Here is a 14,577-nt window from a genome sequence, read left to right on the forward strand (position 1 = left end):
GTTCAATGAATAGATAAAATGACATGGATTTCACCTCTAGTGGATATTGCAAAACAGAAAGGCAGAAAAGGTCATGTCAGTGCAACAGCAAATTTCCTAATCTTAGAAACATATACTCCTGGAATGCTTTTGCCTGGAAGGGACCTTAATGATTGTTTTATTCCAACTCCCCTGCCATGGGCAGGGACACCTTCCACTAGACCAGGCTGCTCAAAGCCCCATCCAGCCTGGGCTTGAACACTTCCAGGGATGGGGCATCCACAGCCTCTCTGGGCAACCTGTTCCAGTGCCTCACCACCCTCATGGAGAAGATTCTCTTCCTTATATCTAATCTAATTCTACCCTCTTTCAGTTTAAAGCCATTACCCCTTGTTCTGTCACTACGCACCCTTGTAAAAAGTCCCTCTCCAGTTTCTTGTAAGTCTATTTGATTCAAGGATATTCAGCTCCTTTGATTTATAATCAGAATTGCTAATACAGATATTTTTTCAACTGCTGCATATTCTTAGTATAGAAAACAATATCTCAGCAAGCAAATCAGCAACAGAATACAGTGAACTATTCCCACATCAGTGCTTGGCAGTGCTAGGGCCACAAAAGTATGAGTTAACTCTGTGAAAGCAAACTGGAATAAAAAAAGTGAGCAAATGTGGAGTTGGTGGGCCATACAACTAAATAAACCAATGCAAGCAAACTGTCTGAATACAACTTGCAATATTATGGAGAACATAGCAGTAATTTGCTCCAAAGGTGAATAGGGAATAATTTCCTTGTTGTTGGTGGTATGTGGTTGGTTGGTTGGTTGGTTTTGTTTTTATTTTTTTAATGATAAACAACTTTAAAGATAAACAACCATAATCAGCTTCTTTGTTACAGGTGAAAAATACTAGAATCAGAGGCATACCCAACATGTTGAATGAGGATTGAAATAGGAGATAAAAGAAGTACAATAGAAGTGTTTATCAGTTGTAATGTAACAACAGGATGTATATACTTGACTTTGTATAATGTCAGGAAACAGATCTGAGTACCATATAATTATTGAGCGAAACAGACTGTTACAGGTTTTACTGGGTTTATAGTAATACTGGTGATAATTTAATACATACACCTGACCCAAAAGTAAAAGTTAATGAAATTTTTCAAAAAGGCTACCAGGAGAAACTCTTCATTGTTGGAGCTGTTTGTAGGAATGAACCTTTAGGGGGAAAAAATCATCTCTTCTGGTAGCTGAGTGCTTCTGAGCAATTCTCAACCACAGATTTTAGTTGCAACATTTTGAGGGACAAATGGATTGCATAATCTCTTCCTAGCACACTTAGTCTCTCAGCAAATTGAATTACTGAAAGAGCTTAACATGCATTCCTGATTTTCAAACAGATTCACTGGGAGTACAAAGTAAATGTGTCATTGCGATAAATAGATTCACAACTGGGGACAGGGAATGCAGTGAGTAAAAATTGATTAGGGACAATGTCTTGAGTTTTCTTGGAGATGCATTAATAACAATTCTTCTAGCTAGAAGAAATCACTGAGCGATGTTATTTACTGGTTATTTCTATTATTTCTTTTTCAGAAAATACCAGTCTGCTAACTCCTTCACTGTCTCTAAAGTAACAGGTTAGCATTTATTTCTTATAAACTCCATGCTACTTTGAGTTATGTTTTTTCAAAATAGCACACATTTATTTGTTTCTCTTTTCTTTCTTCAGTTCAAGCTATCACCTGTGAAACAACAGTGGAACAATTGTGCCCATTTCAAAAACCAGCCTCACATTGCCCAAGGTAAAATTATTTGAGTTTTATTAATTCAAAGTGCTTCCATATTATCTGTCAGTTACTGATTATCTATATTTGTCATTGATAAAATTAAGCACAGTAGCCGTAGAAGTGAAAGCAGAAATGTTTTACCAGCATCTTAGTTTTTGGTCTAAGGTAGCTAAAGATGATCTACAGGTTTTTTCATTACAAGAATCTCGCTTTCTTTTGCCCATAAAGATCCTTCTTTGGTCCCTTGGCAAGTCTTAGTGAAATCATTGTTGCTTAGACCAAAGAGTGCAAACTAAAATGCATTTTTCTTTTCAGTTGTCTGCTATTAAATCTATGCACCTTGGGCAAAATACACTTTATTTCTTTTTTTTTTTTTTTTTTTTTCCTGTAAAACAAATGCAATAAAAGAATATGATAAAGATACTTATTGCAGAAGTTATCAACTTGTTTTGGAGTTTTGGAGGATAGAGTGAGCAAATATGTTTGCAAAAAAAAAGAAATATACATTGTTAAGGTGAGGTGTGGTCTGCACATCACTTAACGGCTTTAAATACATATGTTGTTTCTTTGAAGCTTACATTTTAACTCTTTGAAAGGAGCCTGTGCTGCAGTATTTTGAGGAAGAAAAACAGTAACAGTTCTTAAAACCATAGAAGCGTCAAAGGTAAATACACTGTAGCATGATTTACCGCAAGCTAAGCTGGAGATATCCACAGGATTACTTTCATAGCAACCCTACAGCCAATACAGGAAGCAAGTACAAAGCCAGAACTGCTAGGAAAACATCTCTTCATGTAGCACTTGGGTCCATGAACTTGTTTGGTGTTTGGCTATGACTCCTGGCTTTCTACCTGGAAGATGTGGAGAAGTAAGTGAAGGAGTGGAATGCAGGAATGGATAGGTGCAATTTCATGTTTCTATCTTATTTTTTCTTCATTATTAAAAAATAAAACTAGCTCAATTAAGAGAAAAATAGGATCTGTCTTTAAGAAAATTTAAAAATTAATTTAAAATTACTGAGTAATTCTGATGCATCAAGTTAAGGAACTTCACAACAGCAGTGATTTATTCAAGATCCTGTACATGCTCTTAATTCTGAAAATGTAGTCTCAGGAGTTACAAGCAATAAACAGCCATGGCATTGATTGCACTACCATATTTTACCCTCTCATTCCCTAATCATAAATCTGTAGGTCTCCAAAAGGACTCTTTGACATCTTGCTTCCTTCAGACAAGCATCTCTCTCCTAGGTGCATCTGCCTATTTAAATTACCCACCTGGGAAGACTGTATCTTGCCCAAGTGCTGTGACGTACTGAATGTTGAGTCAATTGGAGCATAGACAACATGCTGGAGAAGAAGACTTTCCCAGGGCTCCCCCATATAGGGTGACACTTCTTCCCTGTAGCAAATTGCAATTACCAAACAAGATGCTTGACACCTTCTGTCCTGCTGTTAGCTTCCCACATGGTGTTCCTGGGCACTTTGGAGCTCTAGCAAGTGTAAATCACAGAGAGAGTTTTCTCAAAGGGTAACAAAATGCAGTTGAATAAAGATAGTCTTTGTTTCTGTGGCTGTCTGATCTCCTAGAATCAGCTAGGAATCTCATTACTTTCCAACATTTTTCATTTTAGCTGCAGATGCCAAGTGCTCACTCTCATTATAACTTGCTAAATTGCCTTGCATCACCAGGTCCTCAGCATCATAGCAGGTTCTCATTCAGATCTGCCTTTCCTGATCACGTATTCAACTGTACAGTTTATATGGGGTGCTGTAGAAACAGATAAAAATGTGAGTGAACAGTCTCTCTTCTCACTGGCTTTTATACTGGCTTCACATATGTTGAACAAGAACACCATCTGCTTATCCAAAGGGGAGAAGACCAGACCTGTTGAAGTATGTTTTTGAGCACTTTATTTTGAACCACAACTTATATTAGCAATGCTTTCACCCATAATATCAAAGCTTCAAGAACTGACTGCCTTTTAGTATCAGTATGGACCCAGATGTATGCATCATCAAATTAATCTATACTCAATGCTGATGTAGTAGATAACATAGTAATACTCTGATATCATTCTTCCTAACTGTGTGTGATTTATTTTTGATATTTCAGGGTGTATTGTCCTCACAACTGTATGCAGGCAAATCCACACTACGCTCGCGTAATTGGAACACGAATTTATTCTGATGTAAGTATAGTTATTTACATTGCATTATATAAGGAAATATAAAATCCTATGAAAAGTTATAATGTAAAGATAAGGTATTATACAGATATCTACTTTTCCTTCACATAGTCTTTTCAAAAGTTTTTTTCAGAGGTTCCCTTTTAAATTAATAGGACTCAGCTGCTGAGGGTGCAGAAAGTTATTGGTAAACTCAGTGTAGACTTCGGTAGTCTCTGGACCCATATAAAAAAAAAAGAAAAGTAATGTCCACAGTCTCTTTATGTTGGATATTTCTTATCTGTGCAGATAGCTAAATATTCACAGCAGGTTTTTTGTATATTTGTATAAAGTATCTGACCTTCTATTATTTTAACTGACTAATATTCTGTTTTTTTTAGTCATTTTGTTTCCTAGTCAACTTTTTTTTTTTTTTTTCCCCGTCTTTTCTACATCACATTTAGTTCTGTAGTGGTTAGAAAGAATTAAAAGAAAGCTTTTATTTATGCCCTTCTTTGTTATCTCTCTGTGGAGAAGCCAGGATGTAGTGGCAGAGAGAGCAGTTCACATTTTGCCAGTACACTGTATGTTTTAACTGTCTTTGAGATGTCATAAGGAATAGTATGGCAACCAGCTGGGTCAGGTGATGATTTTCAGTACTTTCCAGCACTTTGAAAGGTGTGAAAATAATATGCAAATATGTATTCATCATTATTTTGAATCTAACTAGGTCTGTTAGATTACCTGAGTAACTTGTGAAGAAAACACTCTTGTCCATAAGTAGTGTTACTCATGTGAGCGGTACTTCCAGTTTAGGAGGTGAATTGATTTGTGCCTGTGGAACTGGATACTTAATGTATATAACAGGGGCAGTGAAAATAGATTCAATGAAAGTCCATTTTGTGGAATACAATTTTCTTTCAGTTCTGTGGTTGTAATCAAAGGCTACAGTCAAAGTTTCCCAGTGTGTTAGAAAATACTTTGTTGTATGAGAAAGAAGACCCATTTCTGTTTAACTTATACAGGAGAACTTCTCAGAATATGTATTTGCTTTGGTTGGAGAAGTCCCAAATTACTTTAATTAGTATTAGAGAGTTATGCTGTAAGATTATTTTAGATGTGCTGTCTCATTATTCATCTCCGTTATATAGGAATGTGTGCAGCCATTCCTGCTCCAGCAGAGGGATTAGACTAGATGATCTTTCGAGGTCCTTTCCAGTCCCTAACATTCTGTGATTCTGTGATGGTTCATACAGCCATGATCTATAAACTTCTGTGTGCGGAGTTTTCGTGTCACACCCATCCATCTGTGCTCTATACCTTGTATTTTTTTAGTTGATCTCCTTGTTTCACTTGTCTTGAGGTAGACTGCAGGTCCTTAAAAAAAAAAAAAAAAAAAAAAAAAGTCTTTCTTACTCCAAGTTTATGGTACGATTAGTTTTCTTTTCTAAACAGAGCCATAACGGTATGAGCATGAACTGTAGTATGTGCCATTCTCAGCAAACAGAAGTACGCCCTCTACTCTGCTCTCATGAGAGCCCACCTGGAGTACTGCATCCAGCTCTGGAGCCCCCAACATGAGAGGCATGGACCTGTTGTAGCAGGTCCAGAGGAGGGTCATCAAGACGATTAGAGGGCTGGGACACCTCTCCTTTGAGGAGAGGCTGAGAGAGTTGGGATTGTTCAGCCTGGAGAAGGCTCTGAGTAGACCTTATTGCAGCCTTTCAGTACTTAAAAGGAGCCTATGGAAGGGTGTGTTATGACAGGACAAGTTGCCCAGAGATGCTCCATCCCTGGAGACATTCAAGGCCAGCTGGACAAGGCGCTGAGCAACCTGATGGAGTTGAAGATGTCCCTGCTCATTGCAGGTGGGTTGGACTAGAAGACCTTTGAAGGTCCCTTCCAACCCAAACTATTGGGTGATTCTATGAAATTACTCATTCTTCATATGGCACAAACACACTGCTACCTTTGTGCTTTGTGTTCCTTGCTGGCCCCACTGCTAAGAGTTTCCTCATGGCCACGATTCATCTTGTTGGGAGACCGGGAAAAAAAGAAAGTTTCCTCCTATGTTGTACTGAAGAGTTGATTCCACCTTTCAACTTTGGTTTATCCATTTTGCTTAAAATTTTTCAGAATTGTGTCATGCCAACAAGCATTTGAACAACATCTAAATTTTTAAAGCACTTTGTGAAATTACCTTATTTGTGAAATAAAATGAAAACTTTCCCAAGAACTGGAATATGTCAGACTTGATGTGATTATCTGAACTCTGTTGGAGATGATCTTGCAGTACCTGCCTGTACAGAGGTTGTCTTTTGTTGTTGCTGTTAGTCCCTGGTTTATCAAGTACCAAAGTAACAAATATTTTCACAGATAGAGAGAGGCTACAATAGTTCAGTTGACATCTCTTTCACTTGCAGGTTTTTTTGGTAACATTTTATTTTAATGGACAAAGCTTAGATGTGTGTGTGGTAGAAGTTCTTAACGACATTCTAGTTGCCTTATAAGAACTTCTGAAGAGATGAAGGTTTTTTACACAGTAGGCAACATTTTCCCAAATAAAATCTCTTACCAGTAGTGACTCTATGTTATGGATGTTGACTGAGCATTTCTACCAAAAAATTGAGCCTCCTTTAAGGAGCTAGAGATCAACAAAGGTCTGTTATCTAAAGAATTTGATAGTTTTGTATAATTTCATACCCTCTGAGGACTTTGGCCATATGAATTTTTGTTTCAGTAACCATATATGGAAATATTTCCTTAATACTTGTGCAGAAGTATTCATCATTCTCTGCTGTGGTAAAATATAAACAATATAAGCTATTAAATAGTTCTATATTCCCATGATGGTGAGGAAGAGATGCATGTGGTTAAAATGCGTTTGCAGAGTCCTGCTATGCTGTGGTAGATATTTGGTATTTTGCTGAGTAGCTGAAGAAGGAAAATAATTAAGCATCTTGGTATTCAGATTCTATGACTTGTTAAATACTAATGAATTTCAGTGGGTTCACAGCACAGCCATAAAGCAGGGTCATATAATGCTGTATGAAATGTTTATGTTAACTGAAAAATACTGTCTTATATATATTTTGGAGTGAGTTCATCAAAATTAGAGAAACAAACCCAAATCTATGATAAAAACTTCCAGAAAGTGGCATAAGGCTGCTAAAGCAAAATTAGCTTACCAATAATATGCTGAAATTTGTGATAGACCTATGTGTGAAATCCTGTTCTGCTTAAATTAACAGAAGGTTCACCTTAACAGTTCAAGGAAGTGCGATCAGGATGACATAATATTATTAAGTATAAGAAATATTATGTCATTAGTACTGGAATCTGATTCCATTTAGGTGAAGATTACCAAGTCAATCAGGAGTTCTTGGAAGCTCGAAGCAGATAATATTTTCTTAAAAAAATATATTATGTGTATATTGATAAAACTACATGCATTTATTAATCTGTATTCTTATCAGCTAGTTCATAATTATGAATTTATACTAATTTAATTCTTCATGTATTCAAAAAATATGCACATTTGTTCTCCGATCTTATCTGGAAAGCAGCATCAGAATATCAATTTATTTTTCATCTGAAAATAGCCTCTGAGTTGGCCTCATCAACCCAATTCTTCTGACCTCTCCTTTTTCACATATTCCAGATAAGTATGTTGCCTTTAGCTTTAAAATGTTGTGCATTAGCCTAGCTGTACATCATTGATCCAGTAACCAACTGTGGTACCAACCCCAACAATGACCCCATACTTTACTGGAAATACCTTCCAACATATAGTCAGCCAGTCTTCTGTCAAAATCTCCATCCTTTGGTTTTTAATTTCTTCTTTACTTGACCAGAAACTTCTAAGTAACATTGGAACAGCCAGTATCTTAGGTGCTCTCAAATACAATTATGAAAGTAACTGCCTATCTAATGATGTATACAAAGTTGGTTACTGCTACAGAGGTGACAATCTTTGATTTTTCTTTTCCCCAATTGTACCTCTAGGTTTTCTCTTTGTGTGTTTTTGTTTTTTAATACCTCCAATGAGAACTGAAAATAAAGTTGCTACTATGTCATAGTACTGGTAATTAATACTGTTCTTCTCATTCTTTACTGTAGTTAATTGCTTGTGAATCTCATCTTTTGTTTCTTTAGACTGTAATCGTGTATTGAAGAGGCCATTTTTTCCCCTGTGTCTTTGAAATTGCATATGATCAATCTGATCTGAAGTTACTCCCATAGTATGAGTACATAAAGGATGCTGTAATCCTAAAAATAAGTTGACCACTGGTGTTCAGGGTGTAACAAAAGTTTTGTAACCCTGGGAGAAGGAGAAAAAGTCCAGAGGACCATAAATGGCATCCCTTCTGGCACGTGCGAAAACTGCAACAAGCGGTGTGAAGAGTAAAAACTCTGAAGCATCTTTGTAGAAGATTCTTTGCATAAACGATTTGAAATCTTTGCTCCTAGAAATATTGTAACATTAAAAGATAAGCTATGTAACAGTGAAACTGACAAGTTCTGTGCTTGGAATGAGACTAGGAAAATCATTGCTATTTTAAATTCCTGGGTTTATATAGCATTGAGATTACAAAATAGCTATGGTAACAGATCTAAATTATTCCATTTATAACTGGAAGAAATGCAATTCTTGTTTAAATAGTGCTCTCTGTGATGAGCTATTGATCTTTATATTGGCTAAGTTTTTAAGGCTGGTTGAGGAAAGACCTATTGCAGTGAAGACTTTCGCTACAAAACTACTCAGCTCCAAGTGCAGAACCACTGTAGCTGGAGCTACACTTTGCTGTGCTATGTATTGAAGATTGATATTTACATTCTGGAGTATTTAATAAGCTTAATTGCTCTGACAATTAATTTATGTTTTTTTTTAATGCTGAAAGTGTGGTAGAGAACTGCAAGTTTAAATTGATGATTTAAATGAACGTTATTCAGATTGTCACTAAGCAATACTTCTGTGGATATTATTTATGCTACATAGGTTCATGAGAGGAGTTAGTGGCCAGACAATGTAGGTTTTGCTCAGATGAAATGGCTGTAAACTTCACAGAGAATTTTGCCTGCATAAAGGTTTTGGAATTAGACCCTAATTTAAAAATTCTTCTTTTGAAGCAATTTCAAAGTCTTTACCTCCAGATTCTTTTTTCTCACTCAGAGTTAAGGAGCTAAAGCCATTAGTCTGCCATCAATCAACTTTCATAGCTAAGGGATGATTTTAGACCTATAACTTCTGTTTGATGCTCAGATTGTACCTTTAATCTAGTTAGCTTTTAATGTTTGCCCATGCCTGGATAGGAAATTGTGGCGTTCCCTTTGAATATGGATCATATCACCATTGTTTGAGGTGTTGCACCTAGAAATGGAATTATTGCAGTCTAACCCTTACCTTTGGGGTAGGACATCCTGCTGGAAACATCTGACTCCACGGGGTCTTTGTTCTGTGGTTCTCCTGTTTGGCTCTGGCTGGAGATTAAACTGAATCTCCTGATGTATAATAATTAATGGGACTAATATTAGAGTTTTACTACTTCTCTGCTGTTGAAATCAAGGCTGATAGAGCCATTGATTTTGAAAGGCTCAAAAATTCTAACTTATTCCTGATCCTTGAACTGAAATAGCCTGAAATAAATTATTTTGGGGTCATGCTGCAGGAGATCTTTGAAGAGGCAGTGTCTGTACTCCTATAAATTGGCCTAATTCCTATGAAACTGATTTGAATACTGTAAGAGTAATAGAATAAGTAATGTAATAAATATCATTATTTTCTAGAATTTGGTTTAAATGTCTTTATTAGTTTTCTTCTAAAGAATTTTGAAATAAAAGGATGAATGAAAACTAATCTTCTCCTCATTCTTTCTTAGATATCCAGTATCTGCCGGGCAGCAGTACATGCTGGTGTGGTCCGCAACCAGGGTGGTTACGTTGATGTTATGCCAGTAGACAAAAGAAAGGTGTACGTTGCTTCCTTTCAAAATGGGATATATTCAGAAAGGTACAGAACCCAGTTTCAAAGATTACATTTTACCCTTCACCTCAATAAGATTTACAAAGTCTTGCATTATTTCTGTTTGTACTTGAGGCAGTGCTAGAAACCAAACAAATAAGCCAACATGGGTGATTTACAGAGCTTGTGTAACAGCTGTGGTGACTCTGGAGAAGCTGTGGTACCAGAGCTGCCTGCCTCCTCTAAGCTTGTAAATCATTACTCTAAAAAGCTGCTTATGAAATAAAATAACCCTCTTGTTTACTTTGCTAGTTCTTTTGCAACTAACACGTTATTTGATAAGAAAATTGCCTTTGCTTTCTTTGAGATTTTTTTTAAATTAAGACCAGCGATTTTTTTCTGTCCAAGTTAGAGGATCTGCAATAGATGGCTACAAATAGCTGATGCAAGTTCATGAGTTCATGATCAAATGTTTACTACTGATTACATGGTGTGGAGCCAGTGAGCCTTGATCATAAATAATATTCACAAGCATTAAAATTATTTTTTTTAATGATTTGACTGTTTATCCCAGTGTTTTTCCAAAAGACATGAAGATACTTTGAAAGTTCATTTGGTTGTATTCACTGTATTCATGCATTTTATGATGATAACATATGTCTGCATGTTGCAGATTAAACTTAATCCCTGAAGGAGTTCTCCAGGTTCTAAAGGAAGAAAGAGAAATTACCTAAAAAAAAATCTTGTCTCACTCTTTAGTCCTGTAAAGCTAGGAATTATTTTTACTTCTAAAACTGTAGGCTTTCCAAGAAATTTGTGGGGGAAAAAAACACCAACAGTTTCTGTAGAGAAATTGGAAGTAGTGTTTTTAATAGGAGGTTTGGTTATGTCTTGCCTCTTTCCCTCAAACCTTTCAACAAACCTGGAAACTTGTAAAATACAGATTTCCTTTGCTTAGTGGATGACTTAATTTGCATATACTTTGATCTTTACACATAACCATCCAGTTCCTTCAGAAGTGGTGCTTCCTCACTGACACTTTTGTTCTCCATCTAAATCTCCTTATGGAGTAGAGATGTAGCTGGGAAAAGTGTAGCAAATGTAATAATGGTTTGTACTTTACCATCTTGGCAAAGTTTGAAAGGTCAGCAGTTTGGAAAACAGTCTCATGCAATTTTCCTGTGAAGCAGAAGAAGATGGATTGTAATGCCATTGCAGGCAACCTGTTTCATTGTGCGCTTCCTTACTTTCACCTCCATTTTCCTTCTCTTCCCAGATATGCCTCAGATGGGGTCTGCGAAAGTGAAAACAATGAGACATTGTTTTCAATATGACGTGCTAGTTCAGTTTATAAGACAAAAATATTTATTCTAATGAAATTTCATTGCAGTTAGGCATTTTTGTTTCATTTCTTTTTGAGGCTGGATATTTATCCATTCAGAAGGCATTTGCTATGTTTTTCTGAAGTATTTTCTTTAGAAATCTCTTCTTCAACATATAAGCAACTAACAAACAAGTGATCTCCTAGTACTGCAAGTTTTGTCCAAATATAGTTTTTAGAATAGAGAGCATAAGATGCCTGCTTTCTCTTTCTCCTGAAAACTTTTTTTTAGTATTTTGCTTCAATGGAGCTGTATTCTTTGAACCAGAATCCCTCATCCCAAAGGATTACTTGGTTTTATTTTATTTTTTTTTAATGTTATGATTTGTTCCTAATTAGCTGCTTGGAAGAAAACTTAATCTGAAATTTATGTATTTTTTATTTCTAACAGCTTTAAAAGGAGTTCTTAGACAGTTAAAGTTAAGGGTAGTCACAGGAAGAGTCACAGGATCCTAGAATTATATTTCACAATAAAAAATTTGTCATGGGAGTGTTCCAGTCTTGAAAAATAATATCAGGAATGTTTTTATGTTTCAGTTTACAGAATCCTCCAGGAAGCAAGGCATTCAGAGTATTTGCTGTTGTTTGAGTCCAGCAAGTAAAATGTAAAAGAGGCAAGTGAAAACAGAGCATATGGAAGAGAATAATAAAGGCTGTTTCTTATAATTCATAAAATTTGTATAAAGCTGTAACATTATTGTACAGAATATGTATACTGCTTTCCACCAAAAAGTTTAAATTACATATATATCTTAATGAAAAAAAATCTGTAAAAGTAAACATGGGAGGAAAATTAATTTGAAAATCTATGATGATATATAACAATATTTTGAATCCTGTGTTAAATATTGCTATATTTTCTTAGCAGTTATTCCTATACAGTTGATTCAAAGCTCATAAATGTTCTTTGTTTCCTTCATCTGAATATATTATTGTATGGTGCTTTATATATGCCACTAACAGTAACCTTAAAACTATACCATAGGGAGGCCTGAGTTTTTATTTCCAATGTACATAAAAGAAGCCATCCCAATAATTCAATATAATAAATCATGCCTTAAAGTAAAATAAAATATATACAACTTTCTGATGATTTACAGTAGCATTAGCCATGCAAGCATAAATGAAGAACTAGACTGTTTTCAGTTTCATACTAATTATAAATACAAATACCTATTTTGAAGTAAAATGGAAAATACTAAATATAGGGAAGGCCTGGGTCATATTAGCATGTTTTCCTCTAAAGAAATATTTTTAAGAGACTAGGCTATTCACATTTATTATTTCTTAAAAATGTTAATAAATAAAACGTTTATTGGGTGCTGTTAAGCTCTTTAGTTCGAATAACCAATTCATTATGGCCCAGTCCTTTCACAAATATTCAGCTGTCTTGGGATGTGTGAGTGACAGATCGACATATATAACCTTGAAGGTTTCATATTGGGAAGTAGAGTAACCTGAAATTAAGGAATAAACCATCAGTTCTGCAATGCAGTTCTGCACACATACATGCTTTATTCTTGCCATGTGACTCCTTCAATTTACCTAAATTGGATTTCAGCAAAAACACAGAATTGTACAGATTCATAAAAATTTGCAGGCTTGAGGCCTTAAGCTGTGCATGGTATCCATATACTATACATTAATATGAGGGTAAATGTTCAAGAAATGCTTAAAGAAAATGGTAACAAAGGTTAACCTTGCTCCTCATGATCTGGCAAATACTCCTGCAGGCCAGGAAGTATAGTGGTACAGAGCCCAGTGACGATTATGTCATTTGGTGCTTCACCATGTTTAAAAATTCATTTATGGTGAACAGCCTTGTGCATTAATTTTACCATATTATGGTATATGAAGAACATGTAGTGGTGATACTATGTTTCTTTCTATGAAAAGTGTATTGGTGCTTTAAGACTGAAAAGCTGTTAAACTTTATTTTTGGTATTTTTTGTTTCTGTGTTAAATTTATTTCCTTCCAACTTGTAAACTTATTCATATTCTTCATATTTCAGAATAGTATATTCTGCCTTCTGTTTTGCTACATATACTACCTCATGTAGTTAGGCAAGCTTTGTTAGTTTTTTCAATCTGTTTTGAATAAAATTAATTTACATAGTAAAAGTACCTTTGAAAGTCTTTATTTTTGGATTGTTTGTCCTGCCTTTAGAAGAAAAAAGTAACAGCCACCGACAAAATTTATGTGTTTTTTCTTTTTTTCTGACACACACATTGCAAGCATAGGACCAAAGTGTAGACAAATTCTGAGGCTCTAAAAGCTGTAAAGGCAATTTCAGCATACGACTTGCATTCATTGCATTGGGAGTTTTATGGATAAATCTTCTGGTTGTGTTCTCAAGTTTTGACCGGGGTGTTTGGGAACAGATTGCTTTCCCATTTTAATGGAGAACTCTGTGTCAGGAAGTGATTAAAAAAAAAAAAAAGTAAAAGCCACCACCTTTTATTCAGTGCAGCTCTTTGCTCTTGTGGTAAATGTTTATAGTGCAAATGTTCTTAGCTACATTTGTTGGGAACAAGCAGGCTTTTATATTACACATTCTTTTTTTTTTGCTTCATAAGACTAATGGTCAACTTGGGAGTTCCCGTTAGGAAATCTATTTAATTGATGAGGGAGACAAAGAGTCTTTGATCTATAGCCCCTTTTTTTACAGGTGGTGGCAGGGGGCCATTGAAAGAAGCTTTATATAGATTTTGTAAAACTGGCATTAACCATTGAAACCATAGTGCGAGTAGACTTTGACCTTGATGGGTCACTCAAAGGCTTGAGGTAGACTTGCACTGCCTTTCCTTAAAAGCACCAAAGCTGTAACACAGGAGAGGTCTGGGGGTTATCAGAACGTAAAGTGGAGTAAGGCCACTTGTGAAATTAAGGACAGAGAGAGCTGCTGAGGGAGACATTTGAAACAAAATGGTGGGAATACAACTGTAGTACTTCTTTGCACACGGGTGAGACACGTTCTTGCAGCCTGGCCTTGCCATCCAGCAGCTGTCCATGTCCCTTGCCTGGGCCATGATCCCCAGCAATTCCCTCAGGAACTCCTGAGAATCCTGTTGGATGCTACAGAGCCTGGGTGGTGAGCAAGCTCCCTCTTCTTCTGATCAGGCAGTTGGGTGCACCCCATTCTTTGGGCAGTACAGAGCCCCAGGTGAGGTAAAAAGACAGTCACACCTTCAGTCACAGCCCCAACTTTCTCACTTTGGGTAGCTGGGTGATTGGAGTCCCATGGGGAAAGATGGTTGCCACATGAAATTTCTGCCCTTTTCCTCCATTAGTTCCAG

At 36.1% G+C, this 14,577-nt stretch overlaps 1 protein-coding gene across 2 annotated transcripts in view; it reads left to right on the top strand.

Annotated features, from left to right (window-relative positions):
• The window catches only part of CRISPLD1 (cysteine rich secretory protein LCCL domain containing 1), a 38,507-nt gene extending 25,106 nt beyond the window's left edge, over positions 1-13,401 (top strand). For both annotated transcript variants that reach the window (XM_065053833.1, XM_065053834.1), the window contains exons 11-15: positions 1,577-1,620; positions 1,713-1,785; positions 3,886-3,961; positions 9,817-9,947; positions 11,818-13,401. In XM_065053833.1, coding sequence (XP_064909905.1) covers positions 1,577-1,620; positions 1,713-1,785; positions 3,886-3,961; positions 9,817-9,947; positions 11,818-11,869 — 376 coding nt within the window. In that variant the 3' untranslated portion in view covers positions 11,870-13,401. The remainder of the gene's footprint in view (positions 1-1,576; positions 1,621-1,712; positions 1,786-3,885; positions 3,962-9,816; positions 9,948-11,817) is intronic.
• The last annotated feature ends 1,176 nt before the right edge of the window (positions 13,402-14,577 follow it).

Source organism: Columba livia, chromosome 2 (assembly GCF_036013475.1).
Source record: "Columba livia isolate bColLiv1 breed racing homer chromosome 2, bColLiv1.pat.W.v2, whole genome shotgun sequence".
In the NCBI taxonomy this organism is placed as follows: Eukaryota; Metazoa; Chordata; class Aves; order Columbiformes; family Columbidae; genus Columba; species Columba livia.